The following is a 26,404-nucleotide window of genomic DNA, read 5'->3' as shown; positions in this document are numbered from 1 at the left end:
ATGTTATACATTTTTTTCACCAGCCCCTGAAGATGTGCAACCACCCACTGCAATGTCCTTTCCCACGTTCTTGCTGATGAGTTGGAGTCCACCAAAAACACCAAATGGTATTATTACACAATATACTTTATATATGAATGGAGTACCAATTTACTTTGGAAATGGAACCAAGTATGTTGTAAAAGGTGAGTTCTGTACTAGGTAGCATGTCAGATGCGTATCTCATAGTTGCTATGAATAATTATATGACTGACCCTTTCTTATTTTGGAGGAAAAGCAAAATAAATTTTAAATGGACTGGATGCACTTTAAACCCTGACGGGTTCCATTTTTAAGGAATCCTTCATAGAAGTTTCTGTTGGGTGTCTCAGAAATTAGTGTTGCCATGGTGTAGCTGAATCATGTGCTATATTGTCCTCTTTCACAGGACCTGAGTCATCTTTTTAATGGTTTTATAACTTTTTGATCTCATAGCATCTGGCTCTCAAAAGTAGTAAATTGTAAACTGTTGAAGACAAGATATGATGTACAGGTTTAATAGTTTTTCCTACTGTCTTCCTTAAGAAGAAGAGAATTAGAGAGCCACTGTGTTGCTTTCCTGAATAGCTCATATTAAATTCATTTGTTAAAAGATTAAACTAATAATCTGTTTTTTTCTGATAACAGTTATGCAATGTGTCAGTAACCAAGTTATATCAGTGCTATAACATAGAAGCTAAATGACTGTTATTTGGCAGTACAGTGAAGCATAGTAATCTGACTTCCCATTTTAATGTAATTGGTGTAGTTTAATGAAGTATCCAGGTTATTTGTTCAGAGATTATTCAAACAACAGAAAACAAAATAAAAAACCAAATATTAAGCTAGAAGTATCATAGCACAACATAAGCACTATTCTTGACCCATCAGAATTTGTATATGGTAGTAGGTACAAGTTAAAATAAAATATTTGATATCGGACAGCTTGAAGGAAATGGGTACCAAGACTCTACTTTCTTTTTAATGTAAGGCCTTAAAATTCAAAGCCATTTCTGCATCTTGAGTTAGTATAAAACATATTTAAAAATTCATATAGTTCAAATTTCTTTGCCTTGCACAGGCCATAAGCTACTGGTGTGGTGGGTCAGTTTTGACACTGAAAAATGAATCTAGTTAGAGAACCTCCTGAAGGCTGTTGATGATCGCTATAATAAATAGTGCACACTTTAAGGCAAACTTTTTCATTCTGTATTCAAAGGTAATGGATTTTTCGTAACCATAGTAACCTTAGTGTATTTCTGGATAAATACATGAGGTATATACATTCTGGTTTTATTTTTGAATATAAACTACCACATTATGTATTGCTAATAATATGAAAAATAGGATATAGGTTAGCATAATGACAGCTCAAACTAGTGTGCATTTTTCTTCTGCAAAAAAATAAATATTTATCAAAAGTATAGGTTCAATTAATTTCTCCCCCATCCCCCCAGTTTTCTGGTATTCTTGTAGTGGCATTTATCTTTTTTGCAAGATCTCCATTAATCTCTTATTGCCATACCATAACACTATTCTTAAGAATTTTGAAGTGCAAATAGTTGTGCTTCCAATCTTATTAAAATCATTACTGAAAGTTCATCACAGGAAGTTTTACTGATGCGTTCATCTGCAACCTGGTTATAAATTGACAAGCAATGTAAAACATTTGAGGAAATGTTCGCCATAATATTTTTTTTTTTGGTTGGTTTTAGATTAATCTCTGTATTCTGACCCATAGCCAAAATTAATGCTTATTGGTAGAAATTGTGGTCAAGTAACTTTTGTAGTTGTTCTTTGAAAATATAGAAAAGGGTAATTAAAAAGGGTCAGGACTTGATTTCTCATGTTCTACCTCTAAATCTTGAATCAGAATACATTCAGCTAAACTAGTCCAAGGAAAAGTCGTCTGATTCATAAGCTTCCTAGAGGAGGTCCTGTTACTTGTATTTAGAAATCATTTATCTTTTTCTAGAAATATTGATATTTTTGGTCCTACTGAGCATTTCATAACTTTGATTTCAATTAATTTTTTAGGCAGCCATAAGATATAAAGTGAACAGAGAATCTTGCTTATTCAAAAGAGAAGACTAGTGACTCATGTTATGTTGCCCTATGCAGTACTGCACAAGAGCCACTCTTGCCTACCATTCTGAACATGGTGTGGAGATCAGTCCGTTTACTTTGGATCCATTTTATTTAGCTGCCAGTTTCTTACTCTGCCTGAGGGGGAAGAGGCGATCTGAGCCAGCAGGCTGGGATTTGGGTCACTAGAAATCCCAGTCATTCTGAATAAGGTTTATTCAAGATCTTGCTTAGATCTGCATATATCTTTAATTTGACCTGGTTTTCCTTCCTTTCAGAGCCCAAGATTTTCTTCTTCATAGGCTAGGTAAAAGAGGTATAATGTAATTTTTTTTTTTTTCTTTTTTTTTTTTAAAGGGTTGTGGGTTTACAGTGAAAAGTTGCAGCTTTTGACTTTCTAGTGTTATACATGTCTCTTTCCTACCTTTTTGGCTTTTCCCATATTATTATCCTTTTCCCTTCAGCATTTATGCTAGTGATGTTGGTGACTTACTGCCTCAACATAATATGTTTTTGACCCTAAACAGAGAGAAAAAATTCATTATCTGACATCTGTTTCCTATTCATTCACCAAAATGATTTTCCCAATTTAATAACTATATGACTGAGTTCCTTACCAGTAGTCTATACCAGAAAGTTTTAGATTCTCTCTGTGTTTTTTTGAAGTGCTGTATCTATTGAAATAAAAAAAAAAAAAAAAAAAAAAAATCTTTTTAGGAAGGCATCAATTCTGTCTAAATATTAGTACTTTACTAACTTTCACTTCAGACCATGGAAAGTGCAATTGGTTTAGACCCATACTAATTAATCCATAACTTGAGGAGGGATGTGTTTTCTCAACACGATAACTGCAAATATATTGTTAACTTAGTTTCTAATCTTGACAGTTGTTGAGGGCTTGAAATACTCATTGATTTTCATGGAAATTCAGGGGTTTGTTTCCTCTAGGGGTTGAGCTGTAATTAAAAAGGAACCCCTTTAAAAGCACATATGGCAAATGTACACTTTACCACTTTGAAAAGGGAGACCCATTAGGCATCCATTGTCCATTAGTGCCTTTAAATATTTTCCCCATTGTGACAAATTTGGTTTCTCTGTCATGAGTAATAAAGCACTGAAATGAAGCCAGCCCCTGTACTGCAACACCTTTGTTAACCATCTGCGATTTTTCTGCTTGCCACCTTTATGCATTTGTCTTATGTGGTACTATTTCCTCATGTAATCTGGGTGCTATTTCACATCCTAAATTCCAGTGAAAGCCTAGTGTCTCCAATGGGTATGGACAAGCCAAGAAGAAATACTCTGTGCAGGATCCCTGGTGGAATTTAGGCTGTGTGAATCCATGCCTCTGTATTCATGTTTTCAAGTCCTCTATGTGAGCGTAAAGAAGCTCCTATAACTTAGACCAACAGCTGCAGCTCAGGAAGGCAATAGTAATAGGGTTCTGCTCTCCAAACCTGCATACCTTACCGTTCTGTAGAGATAACTAGCAGCTGTGAGGAGATGAAGAAGCTTGTACAGTTATGTTCAAAACTCTTTAACATATACACACTGATCTTACAAAGGCTTTTGATTTTAGGAAAATTTGAGTTGTTTTTTTCCTCTGGAGAGGAAAATATGCTTCTTTCTCCCATCCAAACACTCACAGGCAAAATTGAAGCTTCTACTTTGAAATGTGGTGATTTCTTAATATAGTTCTTTTTTCGTATTTTTAAATTTAGGCAAGGTATTTGTTCTTGTTTTCTCTTTTCTTTAAATTAGTCTCAAAAATTTCCCACCTGCCTGAGATGAAAGAGAAAACAGGGTGGGGTTTATACTGAAAAGTATTAGACTGCAGTGGCCTGAGCTGGTGATGTCAATACCACCAGCAGAAAGGTGGTCGAATAAATGCAGAAAGGTATAGTATGAGCAAAGACAGTAATGATCAGATGTGACCCAAGTGCCAAGTTTTGTTTTGGTGGAAACCTTATTGTGAAGAAACTTTAGAAAAAAGATTAGAGCAAAATATTCCTCTATTCTTAAGTGCTGAACATTTGATGGATTAAGAAAAGGTGTTCATTACCTAACATGTTTACAAAGGGAAATGACTTTGTAGATACCTTTAGAAAACAAAAAATATTTAAATCTATCTTTGCACTGAGTGTGTCATTGAGGATGCATGTCTGCATTTTCTGCAGCACTAGGTACTTGACAATGTTAACAAATTGTGTTCGTATAATTTTCCTAGCAGAATCTAATGGTTCTTATCATGAATCTTTAAAAGGAAGATATTCATATTAAGACTCAGCTGTATGAAACTTATTTTTCTCTGCCAACCTGAAAGAAGTGTTTCCAGTTTTTCAGCAAAGAGATCCTGTCAACTACGTTACAAGGACAGATCCTCAACTGAGTTAAATGGGTACAGCGTTACCCTAAATTACATGCGTAAGAGTTTAAAAAACTGTGACAGACTGCTTTCTACCAGTTTTCTCGGCAAAATATTAAGGAGAGCCTTGGAAAAGGTGAGAAAGAGCTGTCTTCACAATTTTGTCTAAGAGCATGAACTAAGATTTGGCTTATTCAAATTGTTATTTGATCTGAGTGTGGGAAGGCTGATCCTACAAAACCAGGGTAGAATGGGAGCCTTGTTTTCCTGTGAGGAAGAGGCAGATGTTTGATGTCTGTGCAAGCAGGGCTTAGCATATCTGAACTCAAAAAACAAGAGAACCCCAAATTAGTACTTCTATTTTTTTATGTTGCTCTAAACCAGTAGTAATTACAGTACACACTATGCACAGCCATGCACAATTATTACATTTTCGTGAAAAATTGGCAAAGTTTTTTGTCCTTTTTATCCCTATGACTACTACTGCTTCTTTTAAATGATAGATCATGATAATGAAAGCAAAGTAATATCAATATCATACTAATTGCCAAGTGAAACAATTTGAACAAGAAAATCCACAGAATTGTGCATGGAGGATCATTGCAATAAGATGTATCACTGCAAGAAGCTGAATGGCTGAGAAGAAAATACTTATTATGTTAGGTTTAAGATGTAGTTGTCGTGGTTACTTTTCTTACAGTTCTTAGCACTAGCTGTGTTTAAAAACACCAATTACCAACCCTAAGGATTTGCATTCCTTTGTTTTAGGTCCTGCTCAAAGATGGCAGGCAGCTTTTGCCTTAAAGGACAAACAACAGAAAATTCTGTAGTTCTCTGGTATGAGTTTATTTCCCATCTTCCATGCTGTAGTGAAATACATATAAATACCAAATGAACCCAGTCTGTTCTTTTACTAGAGTGTTTTGGAAAGAATGGTTTGCTATCCAATACAATGTTAGTGCTAGATTTATGTATATTATAACCTGGATGTCACAATTCCTCATTTTTTTGTGAAGCAGAGACTTATTTAAGAGCATTGTGAGCAATGAAAAGTTAGTCTTCACCTCTTCACCATCAGAATTGGTTATCTGAAATGTCTTGCACGTGACCCAGTGAGATATGCCCCAGTGTCTCTTTCTTATTTTAGGGTCCTGCAATACCATGCTACAGTTCCAGGCCAACCTCTTATATTTGGTTTAGCAACGCATCCAGCTGATAAGGCATATAGGAAATAACATGGTTTCCAGGATGGCATATAAAGAATGCCTGCTGCTTCAGGCTTTATTGTGGCCTGAGTATGCATTTAAGTAAACATGTATTGGTGCACCTAGCACTAGAGGGCAGAGTACACCAGTCTTACAGGAGAAGCTGCCTTCCTCTAAAAGTTGTAGGCATATAAGAAAGCACATTTGATACACCTGAATTGGCAACACTGACATTGCCAGTGACCGGTACTATCGTAATTAATTCCGCAGACCCAGAATGCAGATTCAGCAGGCACAAAACCAAAGGGCAAATGGGCTGTCTGAGTCTGGCATTCCTGTATTTCAGCTTCAGACAGAAGGATCTGGTACGCTCATTGGACTTAATAATACAGATCTGGGGAATTTAGAAGGGAGGGGGGTGGGGTAAGGGTAAAAGCATTATGTTTATTTGTAGCAGCTCTGTTGTATCATTTTCTATTGCAGTGCATTAGTGCAGTGTTAAATAAAATCTGCTTATTTAAAATCCTTTTAAATAGTGTTTAAATATTTCCTGCTGATACAATCTGCTAAAGTAGTTATCCTTGCTGCAGATTTCAGTTAACCTTGTCGCAGATATTAAGCCTGAAGCTACACAGACTTTTAGGGACCTTGATTATAGAGCAAAACCTAATGGTGTCATTATAAAACCACAGCTGGACAGGCTTCTGGAGTCCTTGTCCTTTGATCAGATTTGGGTAACACAGCAAGCCAGGAGAGAACTCACGCTAACCCTGCTGGAATTGCTGAGCTCTCAGGTTGTTTGAGTACTGCTTTCTAAAAATTAAAATGCAACACAAATTATAAAATGAGAGTGATTGGTACCTCCCAGTCTTCTGTATGTACCAACGCAAACTGGAGCAAATAGCTTCTCCAGAGCTAATAGCTGTAGAACAGGGAGAGTCTTTTTTTTTCTCCTTTCCCTCCTGGCAGCATAGGAAATATTTTGGCTCTGGGCTCTGTTTTTTAAACAAAGAGAAAAATAAATTGATTTCCAGGCTTGTCTAAATTCCATGACAAAAATTAAAACCACTAAAAAATGTAAAACTCCCAGATTATTTTATCCTGTGATCTTACTTCAAAATTAGTTGTCAGAATTAGACACATAGAGGCTTCTAGATCTTTATTTTCTCCTTCACAGATATTGAGATTGGTCAGCAGACTTAAAGATGCCAAGATCTCTTCAAAAGACAATGTGTACTGAGGAGCACAGATTTAAATCAAGTGTTCATTGAGTTCAATTTGTAAAATTTAAATATGGCCTTTTTTTGGCCTTTTTTTCCTTTTTTTTTCAAGCAGCAGAGCGCACTGGCCACACATTATCATCTTGGAGGTGTTCTGCAGTCATGTGGGTTCTCAGGTCTTCTCCAAGACATCCCTACTGCAGTTAGATAGCAGCAAATTCTTATTTTGCCACTTTCTGAGATCACTTTGTTCTAAAGTTGCCTGTGTGAACCTCTCTTGGGCAAACTGGCCCAATCTTGTGCATCTTGTCTACCTTCCTCTGGGATTTCTGAAGGGCATAGTCTGTCCTCCGCATTTTGCCTTTCATCACTGAGAACTTCATATAGGACCCTATCAAGGGATACAGTTTCTCTTTGTGAGCAGTTGTCACGTGGTGACCACTATTTGCTACTAAAAATTGAGAGGTGTCCTTAGATTTATAAGAACTAGAATATGCTTTCTTGGCCATGTTGTGCTCATAGCCTGAAAAACTTTTTGTAGGATCTTATTTTCAGCAGTATGTCTGGTAATTGTGGTTTGCGTGAAGCTAGGAAGGCAAAGTGGTGGGTTCTGTTCTGGTTTTAATTTTGCTGATAGAAGAGATGCATAAGCTTATAGTTTCAGTTAAGATTTCATTTGATCACACTTTTGTTAAGTGCTTTAGAAAATATCAGAAACTGTGCAAGGGTTTATGTTCAGCTTATAAATCATATGTTTACAGATAAAGGAAAGCATCCTTCCCTGACATTTTTTTTTGCCAGGATCATTTTGAAATGCTTGGTAAATGATTTATGCTTAGTTTCAGGTAATGCTGGCCTCATGTAAATAAAGATATGACACCTCTTGCACAGATGTACTAAGGCCAAACCTGCTCCTTCTGTTTGAATCTCTTGATATCCATTCATAAGGATATACCTCACTTATCTCTTAACTTAATAGGCTTGTAAAGAGTAGGGCGGCCTTTTTGATGTTGCAAGCTGCATAATGAAGCTTCTCTCTCAGATTTTCGTTATGCCCTGCAAAATACACGCATATTTGTCCTTACTCATTTAGGACCATTTGGTCTTCTGAACTGCCAAACACTTGATGTATATTTAATTTAAGATAGATATTTTTTTCCATGCTGCTATTACAAATTGTGTTGGTTTGTCAGCTGTGATAATTATTCCTACTGAGCAGTGCATGCATTCCTGTTTGGCTTGCACTAGACGCAGACCCTTCTTTCTACACCCAATATGTCCCAACCTTCCTTTAACACTAGTGGAATATTAATAAATGGTGGCAATGTATGGGTAACAGCACAGTAACGCTTCTGGAGGGTTCCCAATTGGGGGCTCCCCTTTGCCTTGTTTTTACTGAATGCATGGCCACAAGGGTATTGATTCATTAACCATTACTTAAATATTTTCAGCATTTTATTTATTGAAAAAATATGAGACAAATTTATGAAAAGCAGAATCTTTGATGTTTGCGTATGTTTCAGACTTGTTATTTCAATAAATCTGAGCAAATTTGTTACAACTTGCATTTCTAAAATGCTTCACCAGTTAATGTCTTTTTCTGTTACTGTAAGTCCAGACCTTTCTGAGTATTTTTCATCTTTCACAAGTCTTGTCTTGTGTGTGAACAATACAAACCTGAGTGTTACAAGGCCATAAAGTAGTTGGGTATAAGTTTGATTTTAAAAATATTTGATAGTTTGTTTGATTGGAGGAAGATTCCTATATTTTCAAATTCTGTTTCCCTGTCCTCCTAAGTTATGTGAAAACATATGCAAGGCATAAATCATGTCACAAAAAGCATGAAAGGCATTCTAGGATACTTCCTTTCCTGTTGAATCACTGCCAGAAATGTAACCTAGGTTTCTACACTGATTGCCTAAATTGTTTACATAAAGCTTAATAGCTTTTTTGTCAGTACTGAACTCCATCATGCTTTCCACTAGTCTTCCATGAAATATTTTATCTTTATGATGATCTATTTCTGATTTGAAGCATGTTACATAAATTGTAGTTGGACTTCGAAAGCTGCAGGGGAGTTATCTTCTTTCTTTCTTTCTTTCTTTCCCATGGTTTTTATTATATAAATAGAGTGATGCATTAAGGTGATGTGTTACAAGTAAATTAACTAGTGCATGGGAAAAAATATTTAAGTGAACATAAAACTAAACATGTGAGAAGAACATCATATTAGTATGCTTTAAATGAAGCTTAAACTCATGGTCTTAAGATGAATGGAAAGGTGGATGATAAAGATCATTATTGGTTCTGTGGTGGCTGCTTTGGATATAACATGTTCCTTTATTACAGAGGCACATTCAAGTCACATTTACGGTATGCATATCTTGATTTCTTTTTTTGCATGTCTGGGTATGTTTATCACTACATGTAAATAAGCACCTGCATTTCTAAATTAAGAATGGTGCTGTTCAATCATTTTGGTGAGGACTGGTGCTGCACGAAATCTGCACATGTAAAAGAATAAGTGATCAGGTGGGAAAGAGTGAATATTTACACTGGTGATAATATACTGCCTGTGTTCTGTATCTGGAAATATATCATTAATAATTTCTAATTCTAATCTGTGATTTAATTAATTCAATCAATAAGTTTCTATGGTCTTTCCGTGAGCATATGTGGTTTCCATCAACAGAGGTGCATAAATATATAAAATTTTATACAAACATCTTGGGGGAGACTTATATATTTATAAATTAGAGTTGGAATCAGTGCAGAATAGATAGTAGGGACAGCTAAAACAGCTCTGCCAACAGTTGAAAGCTTTCTTGTTAGGACAGTGGGTGGATAGCTTTGCATCCCCTCTGTTAGTCAGTGGAAAAGATTATTCAGAGGTGACTAGAGAATCTGGCTAATTAGAAGCTTCTGGATCCTCATTGCTTACCTTTCCAGGATCATTGGCTAGACTGGGTGAGTTCATACAAAGGACCTATAAGTGGTGAAAATTTCCACAGTTTATTCTAGGAGAAATGTAGAAAATGAAGGAAATTATCAATAGTGGAAAGTAACCCATGTTGGTACAGTATGTCAATAGCTTCCTTTTCAAAGTTGAATTTCATACTGACTTCAACTTCAGAGCTATTTATGATCACTTAATTTTAATATTGTTAGTCATTTGTTTTCTGATCAAGGAACAATAATTTAATCCAATTGACAAGAATGTTCACGTGTTCTCATGAGCTGATGTGCTAGCCTTTTCATCAGCTTAAGGATAAGAATGCTCTCCTACATACCAAAATAATTGTGGTGCCTTTTACTATTCTTAAAAGTTAGGGCAAAAGTATTATTTTCGTTTCAACTAATATGTTTTGAATTTTTGAGATAATGGCTCTTGGGATTTAATACCACTGTTACAATGTCACATAACAATTTTTAAGCTGTTAAATTGTACTGGGAATTAAAATACATGCATAATTGAAGTCTTTCTCCTAAATTTGCAGGCAGAGATAAAGTCCATAGAAAGCCAGTCCAGGAAAACTCAAAATAGTGAAGTACACTGAAGAATGCAAAAAATTAAATAAATAAGTAAATATTACCAGAAAAAGAGAGGTACAAGTGTTAGCTTAACTATGAAAAGAAGTTGCATGGCGGAGATTGAGGCAGAATAAACAAACAGTAGTTAGAACTAGAACATAATTTAAAATATTTTGCACACATGACAAAGGAAAAACCAAGGAACTAAGTTTGAAACAGTTCAGAGAAATTACAAGATTATTTCTTCCACCAAAGAGCCTGTCCCTACTGATGCTTCTTTGAGAGGTACATTAATCCACACTTTAGTGCTCTAGCCAGAGAACCAAAAAATATTAAAGCAACTAGACTAAAATAATTCCTTGTTCCTACATCTTATCATCAGGTAACAGAGTGCTACTTAGAGGTAGAACTGCTGTGGGGGAAAGCCACAGGCTCTGCAAAATCTGTGGCCTTTTTGTGCTATCGTATAAATTGTGTTCATAACAGGTATTAGTTTACAGGCTTCATCAGAGAAGCTGAGGACATGAATGGGTGTAAAGATTACTCCTCCAGGAGATCCAGCTAGAGGAGCAGTATGTCACGTTAACTATGAAGCATAAGGAAGTTTCAGTTGCAAGTTCTGCGTTCTCTTTGTAAGTTAGGTAGAGGGCTTCCATTTACTCTGGCACCTTCTGAAAGCACTGCCATTTAACATCTGTGTCTTACAGTCATGTCCCTGAGTATCACAAGAAAATTCAGAAAGATGATGCCAGATGTAACATAAAGCAGATACATTCCCAACAATGGCTACTAACATATACAGTGTCTGTTGCTTTTCTGCAAGAAAGAAAAAGTAGTGATTATAAAATCTAAACAGTCTAGCTGGAAAAAAAAAAAAGCATTCTGGAGCAGTGGGACTGAAAAATATACTATGTTCTGCATACACGAGATTGGAGGGGGCAGAGTGTTGGGGTGAAATACGAAAGCCTCTTAAGGGTTTGCCACTTCTGAATTATGCATCTCACTCTCACTAGTAGGCGTAAATGCATAATTCTAATCTGTTCTTATTACTTATTTATAACATGCAGTAGAATGTAAATTCTATGCTTCCTTTGTAGAAGCTTAACATGTCAGTTAAGGTATGCAGATATTTCAGGGAGCCTACATAGACAACTTTCTTGGCATAGCACACTGTTGCCAATTAAAGGGCATAAACTTCAAACAATAAATTAAACTAGCTCTCCCCCCACCATTTACAGGAGGAATATAGGCAGGATGTAAGAAATCAGGGAGAGGATCAACAGATAATAAGAAGAGCATTCATCTTGAAATAAACTACTCTGCATTATTATTATTTATGATAGTTACTGTTATTAATAAAGTACATGTGGGATAGAGAAAAAGCCTACAACAACCGCTGAATTTATGAGACTGGGGACAGATGCATGCTTTTTCTTTTATATCACTGGCACTGATCGATTTGTATTTTTCCCTGATGATGGTTTATGCCATTATAACTGTTTGGTGGCTCCTTACTGTTGAGTTATGGTTGCAAAGCACTTCACAAACGAGAACAAGCCTCTGAACATTATATCCTAATCTGTGCATCCTATAGATACGCCATAATACAGAGCAGCTGACTGTACCACCTGTGATCTGTGTACCCACAAACATGATTTATTCTGGTAATCCCAGTTTAATGCATCACATCAGATTGTGGCAGTTATGTTATCTGATGACATTACTGACACTACATGACATAACTGGGTAGTGCAACATGTCAAGTTGAAAAAAACTTTGGGCTTTTCAGGGTTTGTTTTTTGGGGTTTTTTTGGTGTGTGTAGTTTGAAAGGAAATATAAAGCAAGTAAGCTTTAAAAAAGAAAAAAAGGGGGAAATAGAAATCCCAATAATTTTCCCCAGTGACATGTTGACCATATTAATGACTCAACAGCTGGGGCTGATTGTTCCAGTAAGGACAGAGGAGAGCAGGTAGAAGTACAGTATATTTTACTATGCTGCTAATTCTGTGGCCAGCTGAAAACTAGCTCAGTTTTTGTAGTCTTGCAACAGATTTAACTTGCTATAAATTGTCTTGTTTAGGAATGGTGCTCAGAAGCTGAGTCCTCCCACTATCCTTGTTCCAGCACTACAGTAATGTTTTAGCAAAACCCTTTTTTCTCTGACTATAATTCAGATATACAGAGCTGTTCTGTTCCTCGGAAGGTAATAGTATCTCTTCTACAGAAACTCTTAAATCACATGATGCCTTGCCTGGATGGTGAGAGTTGTTCTCTAATCATCTTGCATGCCTGGTACTATATGAAATGGTGGAACAAGTCACCCATAATGGACGTAAAATGCATATATACCTAAATAAAGTTCATAACCTATAAACCACTAATCTGTAACGTCTAGTTGTTAGCAGTTCAAACAGCCATTGTCATATTTTTCTTGTTTGGATTCCAATTTCTGGTTTGCGTGTGCTGTCTCCAGTTTCTGCTTGCTTGATGAATTTTATTTTGTTGAATATTTTGTTGATTAAAACAATTGTTTGGGGCTGAAAATGGTATTTTGTGATTTAGTATGCATATTCAGTTTTAATAAGTAAAAATCTACTAGTAAAATGGTTTACTTTTTGTCAAAGAAAATATTACTTTTGGAAATTAATTTCTTTCCTCCCATCCCTCTTTTTCTTTGCTTAGGCAGAAAAACTTAAAATAAAATACAGTGTTGAAGAGTTCTAAGTAGTCTCAGATACAGAGAGAGAAGTATAGAAATCTTTCAGGACTCTGTTGTACAGATTTGCAAATTACAGTGATGCTTATGAAAATAATTTTAAAAACATAAAGTTGATATTTAATGTCTCTCCCCTGATTTATAAAGATAAACCTGAATCTTCTTGTCAGCAGTAGATGTTCCATGATTTTTCGTTGGATGAGTTTTTCTGAAAATTCCACTTTCTAAATTTATTGGATGCCCTTTTTCCCCTGTATTATCGAAAGGGAGTTCATGGGAACACAGGGTCCTAATTGCTTTTCTGTGTAGCACTTACTGTCTTATATACCTGTATGGTGTGTCATCTTCTTTGTTTCCTTTTCTCAGGTTGTTTTTTCAGCCTCTCTTCCTATGAGAGTGTTTGTAAGCCTGTCCTTTCTTACTGCCATTTTCCAGACAGTCTTTATTTCTGCAGTCTCTAATGTATGCTATTCCAGATGAGACTGCACTATTGATTTATATAAAATGGATAGCAATAGTTGCTGTATTACTTACCATATACTCTTATATAACTTAATATCTTACTGGCTTCTCTTACCACAGCTGCACGTTCATATGTGTTCTTCAGTGGGTTGTAAAAGTGGCAGTCAGGCTCTTCCTTTGACCTGATACAATTAACTCAAGACCAAATGTAAGGCATATCTGAATTTTGTTTCTCCCACTGTAGAAAGATCAGAATTACTTGGGAATACAGGATGTACTTCTGTTAGTGAGCCAAGGGGTTCTTGGTCATACTAATGTGAATCCAGAATAGTTCCAGTTTTATAGCAGCAGGTATCTGACATTCAAATTTGCAACATAGTTGCCCAGTGCAAATATATTTTCCAGTTGTGAATATAAAGCTGAAGTAATATAGAGGTAAAATGTTCAAAACACTTCTTCCCCCACCCCCCACCCCCTCCCTTTTCACTTTTCTGGGCTTGACATTGACTGAGATATCATGGGTTTTATGATGTATACTAACAACTCCCCTCTATTTAAGCTGATAGCAATACAGCGACTGGATTGGAAGCATTCATGAATGGAAATTTTCAGTTAAATCTTAAAATAGGGCTGCGTTATGCCATATGGTGTGCAAAGAAATTACAAAGAGAGAAATAAAACTAAGGTAGTGATACTGGTATGACCACAGTTACTTCTCTTCATGTGCCTGGTAAAAATTAATGTGCTCTGTCCTTTTTCTGCTTTCTCCCCCTCTGACCTTCAAGCTCACCTTATTTGTCCAGCTGTTATAATTGAAGTAAGCTAGGGAGACAATGCACGGTTTTAATTCTAGTAAACAAAGGTGTTACTTGGAAGTTCATTATATTCATTCGATGCTGAATGTTTGCACTGACGGGCTATGTGTTGTTTTGGCAGCAAGAGAAGCCTTTAAAAAACCTCCCAAAACACCTCTGTATTTTTCTGATGGTGACTAATGATGGGGGGCCAGGGGAACACTTTAGGGATGTTAGGGGAAGGAGGGTTCCAAGGAGCTTCACACATGCACCATGACTCTTCTGTGATCAGTGACATTAGATGTTTTTAGAGTTACACAAGGAATCAGGTAGATTAATTGGTGGTAAAGTATTAAAAGAAGTTTAAATGTCCTTCTCTGATGTTTCCCTTCAACTTTTTCTAAACAATGTGGTTTGTGGCACTTCACATGATTTGATTTTTCTTCAGCTGAGCACCTTCAGGATTTCAAGCTAGTGTGTCCTAACTGGAGGACAAGAACAGCCTGGAAGATGTACCTATAGTAGCTATCTCAGGGACACGGCTTTAAAATAAGACCAGAATCCTTGTTTTCTGACTTTTGCAATGGGAAATGAATAATATGCATGTTTAATTATAAAAGGTGTGTAACTTGCTAGGGTAAGGTTAAAACAGTTTTACAAAGAAAAAAAAAAAAGGGGAAAATGAAACACAATAATCAGGAATGGATGCTAGTGTGGCCTTGTGAATTGGCCAGGATGAAACACAACATTTGAGGGATGAATTTGCGCTCAGAGAAGTACAAGAGTTTGGGCTGATAAATGGCAGAAAGGTCTTCCGTGCAAAAGCTAAGGGCTGTAAGAGCACAACCAAGAGACACTGTTACTAAATCTGAAAACAAATAGACTTTATAATCTTTGCTGTTAATCATAATTATATTTAAAAGCCTTTTAAAGAGCTACCACTGTTCCAAAGCAGAGCTGTAGGTCTACCATGTGCATGTAGTATCTTCCTTAATTGTTTGAAATCATTGCAAACTGAAATGATTAAAGATCCTTCTGTTTCGCGTTTGTGTCAAAGGGTTTTTCTTCTTGAATATAACTTTTTTACACAGTCCAACACATGACTGTCATGTTTTTGGTACTCTTGTATGATACATGGTGTTGTCCTATGCTCTTTAATTCCTCAGCTGGGGCCTGAAAGTTGTACCTTTCCTGAGCTCTTCTAAAGCATATACATCTCAGATGGAGTTAGGATTTACTCCTTTATGGGTAATTTGGAAAACCAGTGATATTTACTGCTGAGCAAATAGCTTCTAAAACACATCAGTGTTTCTTGGCCAGCTAGAAGCAAAGTTGTTTCGTCCATGTGCCATTGTGTCAAAGTCTTTGCTGGTTAGAGAGCAGAACAGCTTATGGTGCTTCCTGAAAATAATTATTTGTGACCCTGAGTTTATTTGTGTCTATTTCTTGCCTTTGTTTTTAGTGGCTTCACAAAATTCTTTTAATTCTCACTCTGGAACATTCTTAATTATTAATTAATATCCAGCAGAATTTGCTGTTATTTTGCAGATAGTTGTTTTCTTCAATTAATGGGCCAGTTCCACATGTGAAAGGCCATTCATTGCTAGCTTATACAATTAGGTACATGAGCACACTGTTTTCTTGGGCTTGATTGAGTTGCCTGAAGTACGCAAGTTGTGTCATTCGTGACGTCCTGGGTTTTCTGAAATATTTTCAAGGGAGTGATGAGTATGACATGGGGTACACAGAGTTCTGTGAAAAAGATGTAGCATTAGTATAATACCTTCCCAGAGAAGGTTGTACATTAGTGATGGTTCTTCAAAAGTCAGTATAATTAAGTGATTGGTGCTTTACAAATACAGAAAGCAGGATATACTGTACTAAAAGTTATATATGAGTTGTTACTTGCTTTCAGAAAATGGTGGAAGGGAAAGAATTGCTAATGATGTCTGATGAAGCAAGCCTGATAATATGATCTTGGCACTTACTTTATGAATTTGATTTTTTTTTTAGTAGTGCATAAAAATCAGATGGGGACATCATTGTATTTGGTGATGCAGATTTATGGTCCCAAAGAGTTTACGTTCTAATTAAATATTAAGTTACTGTGAGTTAATTTAACAAACTATGAGAAAGAAGATGAGAGAACAGAATAAGGATGTGAGTAATGAGCCGAAGTAGTCATACAGTCTAGCTACATAAACAATGTGGTGATTGGAATTCTTTGGAAGTTTTTCATCTTCATACTGTCTCAGCAGGTTTTCTTTTTTGTGGTGCTAACAATCCCTTGCTACAGTGCTGCTGTATTATTTTCCTTTGAATATAGCAATGGGATAACTATTGTCTCAATTATTTTCCTGAGAGAAACTGTGTGGGGTTCTTTACGCAAATCACGTTTCAACTGAGCAGTCACCAAGACAGGATGTTGCCATTTCTGGTCCTTACAATAGCTGCCTGAAACCACGGAGAGTGGAAGTAGGGTGGAAAGGGGGAGGAAAGAAGGGTATGTGACTCCCTTGCTGTAAACCTGAATACAGAATACCTCATGTTACGGTTAAATTAAAACATTGTAGACATTACTGCTGTGTTATTTTTGAACTGTGATGTACTCTGACACCTTGACGGTAAAGCTCATGTTTTGAATCAAGTTCTTAAATCTCTAATTTCAGGGTTTTGTTTTTTTTTTTACTCTACTAAATACGTTTTTCTCCTCTATCTTAGTAACACCTCTCAAATTCCATGCTAAAAGTAGCACTGTAGTGTTGCATATTATCTTTCAATGACTACCCATTAAATTTGATCAAAGCAAAGTGAGTGTTCTTATTGACCATGCAAACAGGGTCATTCTTTATTCTTTCTGTCTCATGCATTGATTGTGCTATCAGGACTTATGCTGGTGGTTATTAGAAACTGGATATATACCAACCACTATAGTTAGATTTACCATGATATTTAAGACAGTTGCCTTGGTTAGTGTGGGAAGTTCCACATATACCACACATATAATAAACACAGTGGTATGCAAATGTCAATTTTAATGACAGCCACTATAGTTAGCAATTCTCATGCTGACATATGAGTTAGAAAAGAATTTAGTTTGTTTGTATTGCCTCTGAGGTCAAAGAAATGAAAAGGCAGGTTGATCTCTTTTCTCCCTGCCCTTTCTCTCCCCCACCCCCCAAGCCCCTGCCTTTTTCTTTGGGGAAAGTAATGGTTTTAAAACATATATGTGGAGGTTTATTTTAGTATTCTTCTTTTGTTCTGTTTTTGACATGAAAAATGCAGAATTATTTTTCTGGCTGCTACCTTAATAGGATGATTTGAGGGAATCCCGTACCCCCAAGAAAGTCTCTTTTTTCTTTGCCATTTGGTGCTTTTTGCCCTTCTGAGTCCAGAAATGAGTACAAGACCAAATCCTGAATTTAGGTTTTTCTCAATAAACCTCTATACTTTTTAAGTTTAGCTTTGTTTTGGTAAGAAAGAAGTGATTTAAGAATGTAGTTGTTGGAAAATTGCAATAAAAAGCATTTTATTTTATTTTAAAGTAACACAGGGGACTGGATTTGTGGAACACACGGGAATACAACCTGATCAAGCAAATGTGTAGGAAAAAAATTTCAGCTTTTGCTGTGAGTTAAAAAGAAAATAGTTGTCTGCTTATTGGGTTCATTTTGTAAATTGAGATCAATGAAATTCTTCCAGCAACAGCATGAAATCAATTGCAAAATAACATATAATTCATGCCCTATATTGTAAATTATAGTTTGTTTGACATTAATCACTGAGTTTTCCATGCACTGGGGTGCATTTTCTTGTAACGCATTTCTGGATAATGCTTGTGGATCCATTTCTAATGTGTTTGAGAGTGATCTGTTTTTCATGACCACAATTGCCTACACTTGATCTTATGCAAATCATGCAATCAAGCAAATGGAAAACAAGGCATTGTTGCTAGAGGGCCTTGACAAACAGTGGCTTTGTAGTTTTAAGAACCTCCTCCCTCCTCATTCAGATTCATGTTTGTATCTGTAGTTGTTTGAATCCATTGATCCATTATGAAACACTTTGAACTTTAAATAGGAAAATACCTGCCAAATCAGATTGTGACAAGTAATTGCATCAATTGTGATGTATTATGATTTTTATTGTACAGTTTGTCAGTTTCTGGTTCTAACCTTTTAGAAATACTACCAACACTATATTTGTGGACTCATACAAACCTTGATGAAGTCTGTGGAGAGATTTTCATTGACTGCAAAGCTCATGCTTTGAGTGACATTCCTAAGTCACTGATTTCTGTATTTTCTTCTCCTGCTCCCACCAACATCATTTTTCTTTTTAGCCTTTATCCCACCTAAATCTTTTGGATTCCATTGAAACTTTCTATTCAGCATTTATTAGTCAAAATACGTTGGCATTATTAAATCAAGATGAGGAACAAAGATTTCCTTTGATCCTGGTGACATTTTTCTTTTTTCCATATTTTATCTTTCTACTCTTTTTTTTTAACCTCTCCTCTCCTTCCCTCCCCTCTCAGTATGCTTATCAGTTGATCCTAAAGGATCTTGCTGCTCATATGTTCTGTGTTTCCATTCCTTGTTATTCTTGTTCTTTTAAACTTTGCATGTTTCCCTGTCATGTCTTTTCACTTTTTCCATTCCAGGCACTGAGACACACATAGTAACTTATAGTCACTTTTTTTTTTCAGGGAGAGAAATAAAACATTTTTCCATCTTTCATTCTCTTCATCCTTGACAAAGTTCCTTCCTCTTCGAATTTAACTAGGTATTTCCAGAAACTCTTATGCATGCAAGTAGTCTCATCAGCTATAGTGTGCATCAAATCAGAGTTTCAGTACAAGCTACCTTTTTTAAAAAAAAGCAGTTCCTTGATGAGGAATTTTCCTTAAAGGAGAGAAAAATACTCCTCTCCAACCCCCATCCCAAATCTGTGAATGAGGAAAACAGTGATCCAACATAAACAAATGGAAAAGGAGAAATCCACTTTTTCTTTTTCTCTTTTTCCTTCCCTTGTGTTATATTCACTCTAAGTGAAGCCCCGCAATACAGCTTCAGCTTAGAATTATGTGTATTCACTGTATACAAGGACATGAATTAAATAGGTGCTATGGATTGCTTTCAGCTGTTCATTTTAGGATTGCTAAAAGTAAAATCCTTCTGGTCACTTGTTTGCCCACTCAGAAAATGGAGTATCTGATACTTGTCTCACAGACTTCCATCTCCATCTGTATTTTGTGTGGCTTCTCTGATGGCAGCTGCAAGGAACAAGTGATCCAGACAGGTATACACTAATGAATGCAATACAGTTGGTACAGTATGTGGAGTTTACTTTCTCTGCTTGCTGAGCCAGCTTGAGCACCTGCTCTGGAGTGTGCTTTCCCCCTCTCACCCACATAAGCACTGCTTAACCCTGGTAGAATCAGCCCCATTATGTTGATTAAACATGTCACTGTGTTACAGGCATTCACTTGATGATTTTTTTTTTTTTTTTTTTTTTTAGTTATGGCATCTTTTTTAACTCACACTTTGCCATGTGCTCCATAGAACACCACCACTGAGTGATAATGCATTTTCAGTAAAAATGCACAAGTTTATTGTCTCCTCACACAGAGTAAATCAGAAGGAATTCCATTCTGGCAGGGACTGGAGACATTATATGAGGGGAAAACTGATGAGAAAGAAGTTGGGTCTACAACATTTCTGCTTTCATGATGTCTTTGTCATCCAGTTGCAATTTTTAAATTTGTGCTCACAAATATTTTTGTACAGAATGATAGTTTGATACTATTTGGTTCTGAAAACACTAGCATTTGTTATGTCTTGCAAAACCCCAGAACTTTTCTGGCATACTAAAAATGTGTATTTATAACATAAGCATTTTACTTTAGCTTACACTGTTGCCAAAACCTCAATTGTCAGTTCCTTCTTAAAGGATTTGCTCATTAAAAGCTGTGATTTGTATTGTAATAAAAAAAATGAAAAAGATTAGAAAACTATGTCTGCATTACTTTCCTACTATAATTTTTCTGACAAACATTCCTTTATTGGTATAGGGAAGAACATATGAAGCTAAAGATCTTTTAGAATATTTACTCAGTAAAGATGCTATATTTTATTCACCGTTTTCTGCAGTAATTGAAACTCAAGATACCTTCATAATAAATAACCATTTAACAGTTGTTTTGCTCTAGCATTAGACAGCTTGTCTTTACTGAAATATATTTTACAAAGGTTTGGCATTCATGCAGCTGAAGACAAACAAGCAAAGAGAGAACAGACCAGTATGAGTGGTGGTAATAATGAGCTTCCTTTGTGTTCATGCTTATAGTGAAATCTGCATGGAGTCAATCATTGTATGTGTTGATGCTTGACATTCATGTATCATACAGCACATTTTAAAAAAAAAATATAATCTGGCTGTGTTAATGAACCTGTACTTGTTTTTCCATTAATTTGATTTGATTTGATTTAATCATCTTAAAGGTGTTCATTTGGCACTGTAGCAAATTGATATAGTGTGTAACACCTAAGATGCTAACATCTTTGTTTTGTTTGGGCCGTGTACGTTCTAGTGTAAATCTACTGTACAATGGGGTCATTTCAACCAAACCGCACCCTGTAGACCTATTAGTAGTCAAAATTTGCAGTTATTTGATATTAAACAACCACCACCTATTCACTCCTCTGAGACAAATCTGAAACATTTAAGAGGTACAGGTCGCACCTCCACTTGATTTTCTGAATTCACTACCTTCTGAAAATTACAGAAAAACAAGGTAAAATTAATATACAAAGTAAATTCATATTCCTTTTTTACCCTAGATTTGGCAGTTTTTGCGCCACACCAATTTCTGCTCACTGCATGCACGCTTGCTGGCTGTACAAACAGTTCCCAGGTCACCTTGTTTACAGCACAGCTGCCACCATCTCATGTAGATGCCCCAGTCCTGACGGTTTTGGATTCTAGAACGATATATGTACAGTAAGTAAGGATTTCTTCTTTCCTGACAACACAATAGTGCATCAGTTTATTCAAGAATTCCAGTGAGTTCAATCAGGGGAAGGGTTTGTGACATAAAATTAAATTTATTATGATTAAATGCATAGAAGTGATTAGTTTAGTGGTTCTGTGAACCTTCTGATTATCACTTGCCAACTTAATTTCCATTTTGTCTTTACGCAATCAGTATAACCTACATATGGGCATAGCCTCTGCAAACTTCAGTGCAGGAAATGTTCTGGTGATATGCCCATTTTGTAGCCCCTGCTTTGTGTGTTACTGTAATTGTTTGAATACAAGTACTGCATTAGAGGTATGCCTTAGAATTATTTTTATGGTTGCAAAACTATGTTTTCAAATTCTTAAAATAAACCCTACAAAGTCCCCTAAACAAAGCCTTACATTTTTCAGTACAGTCTGAATCTTTGCTGGTCTTAATCATATTTTGCTTTTATTTGCAGATGGAAAGAACCAGTAGAAGTAAATGGAATCCTAGATCGCTATATAATTTATATTGCCAGCAATGAGCAGAATTTTACAAAGTGGAATGTAATCTATAACAGCACAGAACTTTTTCGGGATTTTACTATTCAGCAGCTTTTTCCGGGTACTGAATACCTCATAAAGCTAGCTGTAAGTTTTAAAGATGTGTAGTAGAGGTGTTAAATGGTGAAAATAATTCTGAATTTGTTAACATCTTAAATACTTAATGGTTCACGTGTCCACTTTGTTTAACCTCTTCTTTCTGAAACTAAGGTAGATGAACCATCCTGAACAACAGTAGATGTTTTGTTTCAAAACAGGCCCTCAAAAAATGTGTATGTAATCTAAATAAAAATTTTCTTCAAGGATAAGTTGGATGATAACAAATAGAAAATTGACCAGAAATATGTGAAAGACTTAGAAAATGTCTTCTGCCCCCAGCTTACAAGAAAATGTTGAATGTATATGAAAATGTTAAGCTTTCCTATTTTGTACCATGTTAATTTGCTCTTTCTTCAGAAAATGTGTATGTAGAAGGAAATAGCAGAGAGGAAAAGAGTTCAGTGTAAAGTAGCAGTTTGTTTATTCAAAACATTTTAAAAGACCTTGGTGTTTTCATTGCATTTCTTTATCATTGGTTTTATTTTGTGATGAAAGAGAACAGCTTCAGCTCACTAACAAACCTGAAAATATGTGCATAAAAGCATGGGATTGTCCCTTGTTTTAAGCACACTGTTCATTTTATAACAATACCTATATAAGGATATTTGCTTTGATAAATGCCATAGAAAAATATTCTGCTCTTGATTATGAATAAATTTACATTTATGTAGACTGGGTATGCATTCATTTTTTCTTAACATGCTCTTGAATGTTCTAAATATTATACCACAAAAAATAAACTACCTTCAGGTAATGATAAGGATCTGACTTGAACTTGAAAAAGCAAGGATATTCAGTCTAATTAAAGCTTAGATTCATGTTGAAATTAATTCATTTGTGCCTCGATACTTCAGCATAGTAAATTGTATAGAATATAAAATAGCACCATGTCCAAAACTAAGGCAGTACTTCAACAAATATTTTATGCCTTTATAAGCAAGTGGGACTATCAAAAGAATTTGTGCTGTCCTTCACTATGCCACAGCTCTTCTCTGCTCCTGCCCAGCTCCTGTGCATGGGGGTGTAAGGAGAAAGGATCAGGAGAGAATTAACAGCTAGGATCTGGAGAGCAACTGGGACCGCTTTTATTTTGTGGCTCTGTCTTGGGATGTGGTTGAAATAAAGAAGTGTTGTATGGACTTTGTTTTTACTTCATTAACGTGTACAGCTTTTCTAGAAGTTACTGAATACATTTTTAGGAACCTTTGATCTTTATGTTTTATTTCTCTTTGTGGTTTGGGGTTTTTTTGTTTGTTTTTTTTTTGTTTTGTTTTGGGTTTTTTTTTGTTTTGTTTTTGTTTTTGTTTTGTTTTTTTTTAAATATTTGCATTGCATTAGTGGTAACCAGAAAGTAAGAAAAGATAATATCTTCTGGTGAAGAAGATAACCAGATTTACCTGGATAAAATGCAATGGTCTGTGATAAGCAGGTTAGAACATCTAAATATCCTTGCAGCTTTGAAAATAGCAAGTCTAAAAGTGCATGAAATGCCCAATACCTTTGAGGTGTGATAACTTTCTATCTAAACATTGGACCCATTGTATTTAGAATTTGTCTGACTAGTTTGAGAAGAATGTAATATTAGAGATTTACAAGTTATGAAGCTTAAATGTGGCCAATGTTATACTTGATGAAAAAACAAACAAAACAAACAAATGAAATAATTGCACACACACACACCTGGAAAGAAATGGAAATATTTAGTGTTTCACATATAATCTTAATTTCACGCAACTTTTAAATTAAAACAACAATAGAATACACAATAGAATACCTTCAATACAGGAAACAACTAAATTCTTCCCTTTTTTTTTAGTTAGAATGAAATATTTCTATCGGCTAGAACCCTTTTCTTTTCCTTGTTTCACAGGTAATATTAATTTTGTTTTGTATCCATGCAAAAACTGGTTTTGGTTTATGTGAGAAATTGGAAGTTGAGTTATCAAAAGTTGCAGCTTTGAACACAGGAGTCAGGATCTTCATCAGCAGAACTTTCAGCACCTCACAGCCTGCTGACTTTAACTTTTGTGTGACAGGTTAATATATGTACATTACATAAAGTTAGCAAAATGTTTATCTTTGTATCTTGGTACCAATTTTCACAATTGATCACTGCCATTTCATATGTAGCAATTGTATTCATAAATGAGTGCAGCAGCTTTTATAAACAAACCCAATGCTTCTTTCCAGAAGTCAGCTGAGAAGTCTTAAGGTCATGTCTCCACCGATTAGTGCAAAGGAACTTGCTTTTGCTCTGTTCATGCTCTAAGCTGTATGGGTGTGAGCCAGGCCAATCTGAAAGCAAATGAAAAGCTGCAAGGCTGCGTTTAGTAGCTGGGGCGGCACACCCCTTTATATGACTTGAGTGCTTTTCTGATTTAATTGTTAAACTAGTATCTCCTCACACCTGTGTTGTGTGGGTAAGCTAGCTCAGGTGCTAGCTGGAGGATGGCTGTGTGGTGTCTTGTTTTGTGGTTTGTGGTTATGTGGCCCTCTAGAAGCTTTGGTATTTTGGCAGATTGTGCCTCAAATCTGTTTCTCAGTGAAGTTCAGAATGGCACAATGGGGCTCGATCTAGGTGTAGGATTTCATGGCTTTGAGCATGACTGGATGTGATTGCCAGAGTCCTAGCAATGCCCACTCCCTTTGGATACACTAATCTAAAATCCCACCATTTAAAATGTAGATGAGCTGTCTTTTACTGATTTTCATTAGAAGAATCAGAAAGTTCATACCCCAGCAAGTTTGAGAGATACAAAAATCAAGCTTCATGAAATTCAAGAAATAAATGAATGGGAGGGCTACTGTTACTGAGCCCTTGAATGAAAAAGCCCTCCACTGTTGAGGAAGACTTGGTGGAACTTGTTTAGCAAGGCAATAAGGAATGTACAAGAAAGAGGTCTTCCAGAGCTGGTCTTTTTGGCTTCTTCATGAGGCCAGTAGAAGTGAAATCATTTGAAGAATAGTCTGCCTTTTCTGGAAGGATGATGTTTTTAAACATTTCCTTATCAAAATGCTGACAGTTATCTGAGCATCCATCTAAACTGACTTTTCTTTTTTTTTTTTTTTTAAACACTATCATGTTTACAGTAAATGTCATTTTCAGATGTTCCCAAAACAGAGGTTGCATGTTGCATTCTTTCATCTTTATTTGATAGCCCACACTGAACACAGGGAGTCATTTTGTAGTTGTGTTGGGAGTGTAATTTCCAGTGAAATCAAAACAATCTTGGTGTATAAAATAGCCTCTCATTTACAAACAGTTCTTATTTTTACCCATGGGGCTAGTATACCCTTTTGGAGTGGGATAGGAAGTATGTTGACTGCACTCTGATTTGAAACACACTAGAAATGGGAAATTGAAGATAATCCTTTCAAATAAAATATACTAGATTGAGAGAAACATTTTATTCCTGGAGATCTGGACAGCAAGGTTATTTTTCCTTTGTGTGCTGATGATCCAGAGCAGGCTACTTGTCTACTTCAGCATGTGGACAGCTCCTAAAAGCACAGGTGATCTCATAAGTTTTAATTAAGAATATGTCTGAATCTGAATCTTTGTTAAATTCAGGGTTTGATTTATTTTATTGCTAAAGAATAAAATTAAAAATAAACAATAAACTAAACCAAAAATCTTTAAATACATTACAGCGTTTATATATTCTTCTATATTTTTTTTAAACTTCTCTAAGAACTCATCTCTTGTCATTGATCTTACTGCAAGTAATTGGAAAACCAGCACACAGAAGGACTGTAGCTGTGTAGTCTTATGGTTGTGCATGTAAAACTTTAAAAACCTGTTATATGGGCTGATAGGCACATTTTCTTGAACATCGTATTGTTTCATAATAAAGCAAAATGTAAAAATCATGTAATCAGTCTTTTCTTCTCTGGTAACTGAAATACAAATTATTTGTCTTTGTTATCCATAAACATGTAATAATAACCGTTACATATTGATTTATAATAGACTGGTTTTTCACTATTTTAATTGCATCTGCACACGACTCTGCTGTCATGAAGTGCAGTACTGTCTGAATGGCTTTTTTTTCTCAATGACTATACATCGAGATAATTTTTTAAGTACGTTGCAAGTTGGCCAGTATATTCTGTGTCTGGAACTTGTGAGAGCTTTTCAGTCAATTCCAGAAGAGTATTGCACTGTAAATGATACATATTGTAGAGTGATTTTCTTTAACTGTGGCTGCAAAAGCAGTGGAAATCTAATTGTGACTCTGAAATCACAGTCAGATGCAAAATGCTGCAAGTCAAACATTAGTATAATGTTTTAGCTATATTATACCTGAAAACTAAGTATCATGAGTAGCACATCTTGTTACTT

The 26,404-nt window shown here is 35.7% G+C and overlaps 1 protein-coding gene across 4 annotated transcripts in view; it reads left to right on the top strand.

Moving 5' to 3' along the window:
- The window catches only part of USH2A (usherin), a 394,090-nt gene that overhangs the window by 177,161 nt on the left and 190,525 nt on the right, over positions 1–26,404 (top strand). For all 4 annotated transcript variants that reach the window (XM_049833600.1, XM_049833601.1, XM_049833602.1 and 1 more), the window contains exons 32-34: positions 24–185; positions 21,240–21,399; positions 21,879–22,050. In XM_049833600.1, the coding sequence (XP_049689557.1) occupies positions 24–185; positions 21,240–21,399; positions 21,879–22,050 (494 nt within the window). The remainder of the gene's footprint in view (positions 1–23; positions 186–21,239; positions 21,400–21,878; positions 22,051–26,404) is intronic.

Source organism: Accipiter gentilis, chromosome 30 (assembly GCF_929443795.1).
Source record: "Accipiter gentilis chromosome 30, bAccGen1.1, whole genome shotgun sequence".
NCBI classification, from domain to species: domain Eukaryota; kingdom Metazoa; phylum Chordata; class Aves; order Accipitriformes; family Accipitridae; genus Astur; species Astur gentilis.
The sequence above is the reverse complement of the archived record's forward strand: the minus strand, read 5'-3'. Positions and strand labels throughout refer to the sequence as shown.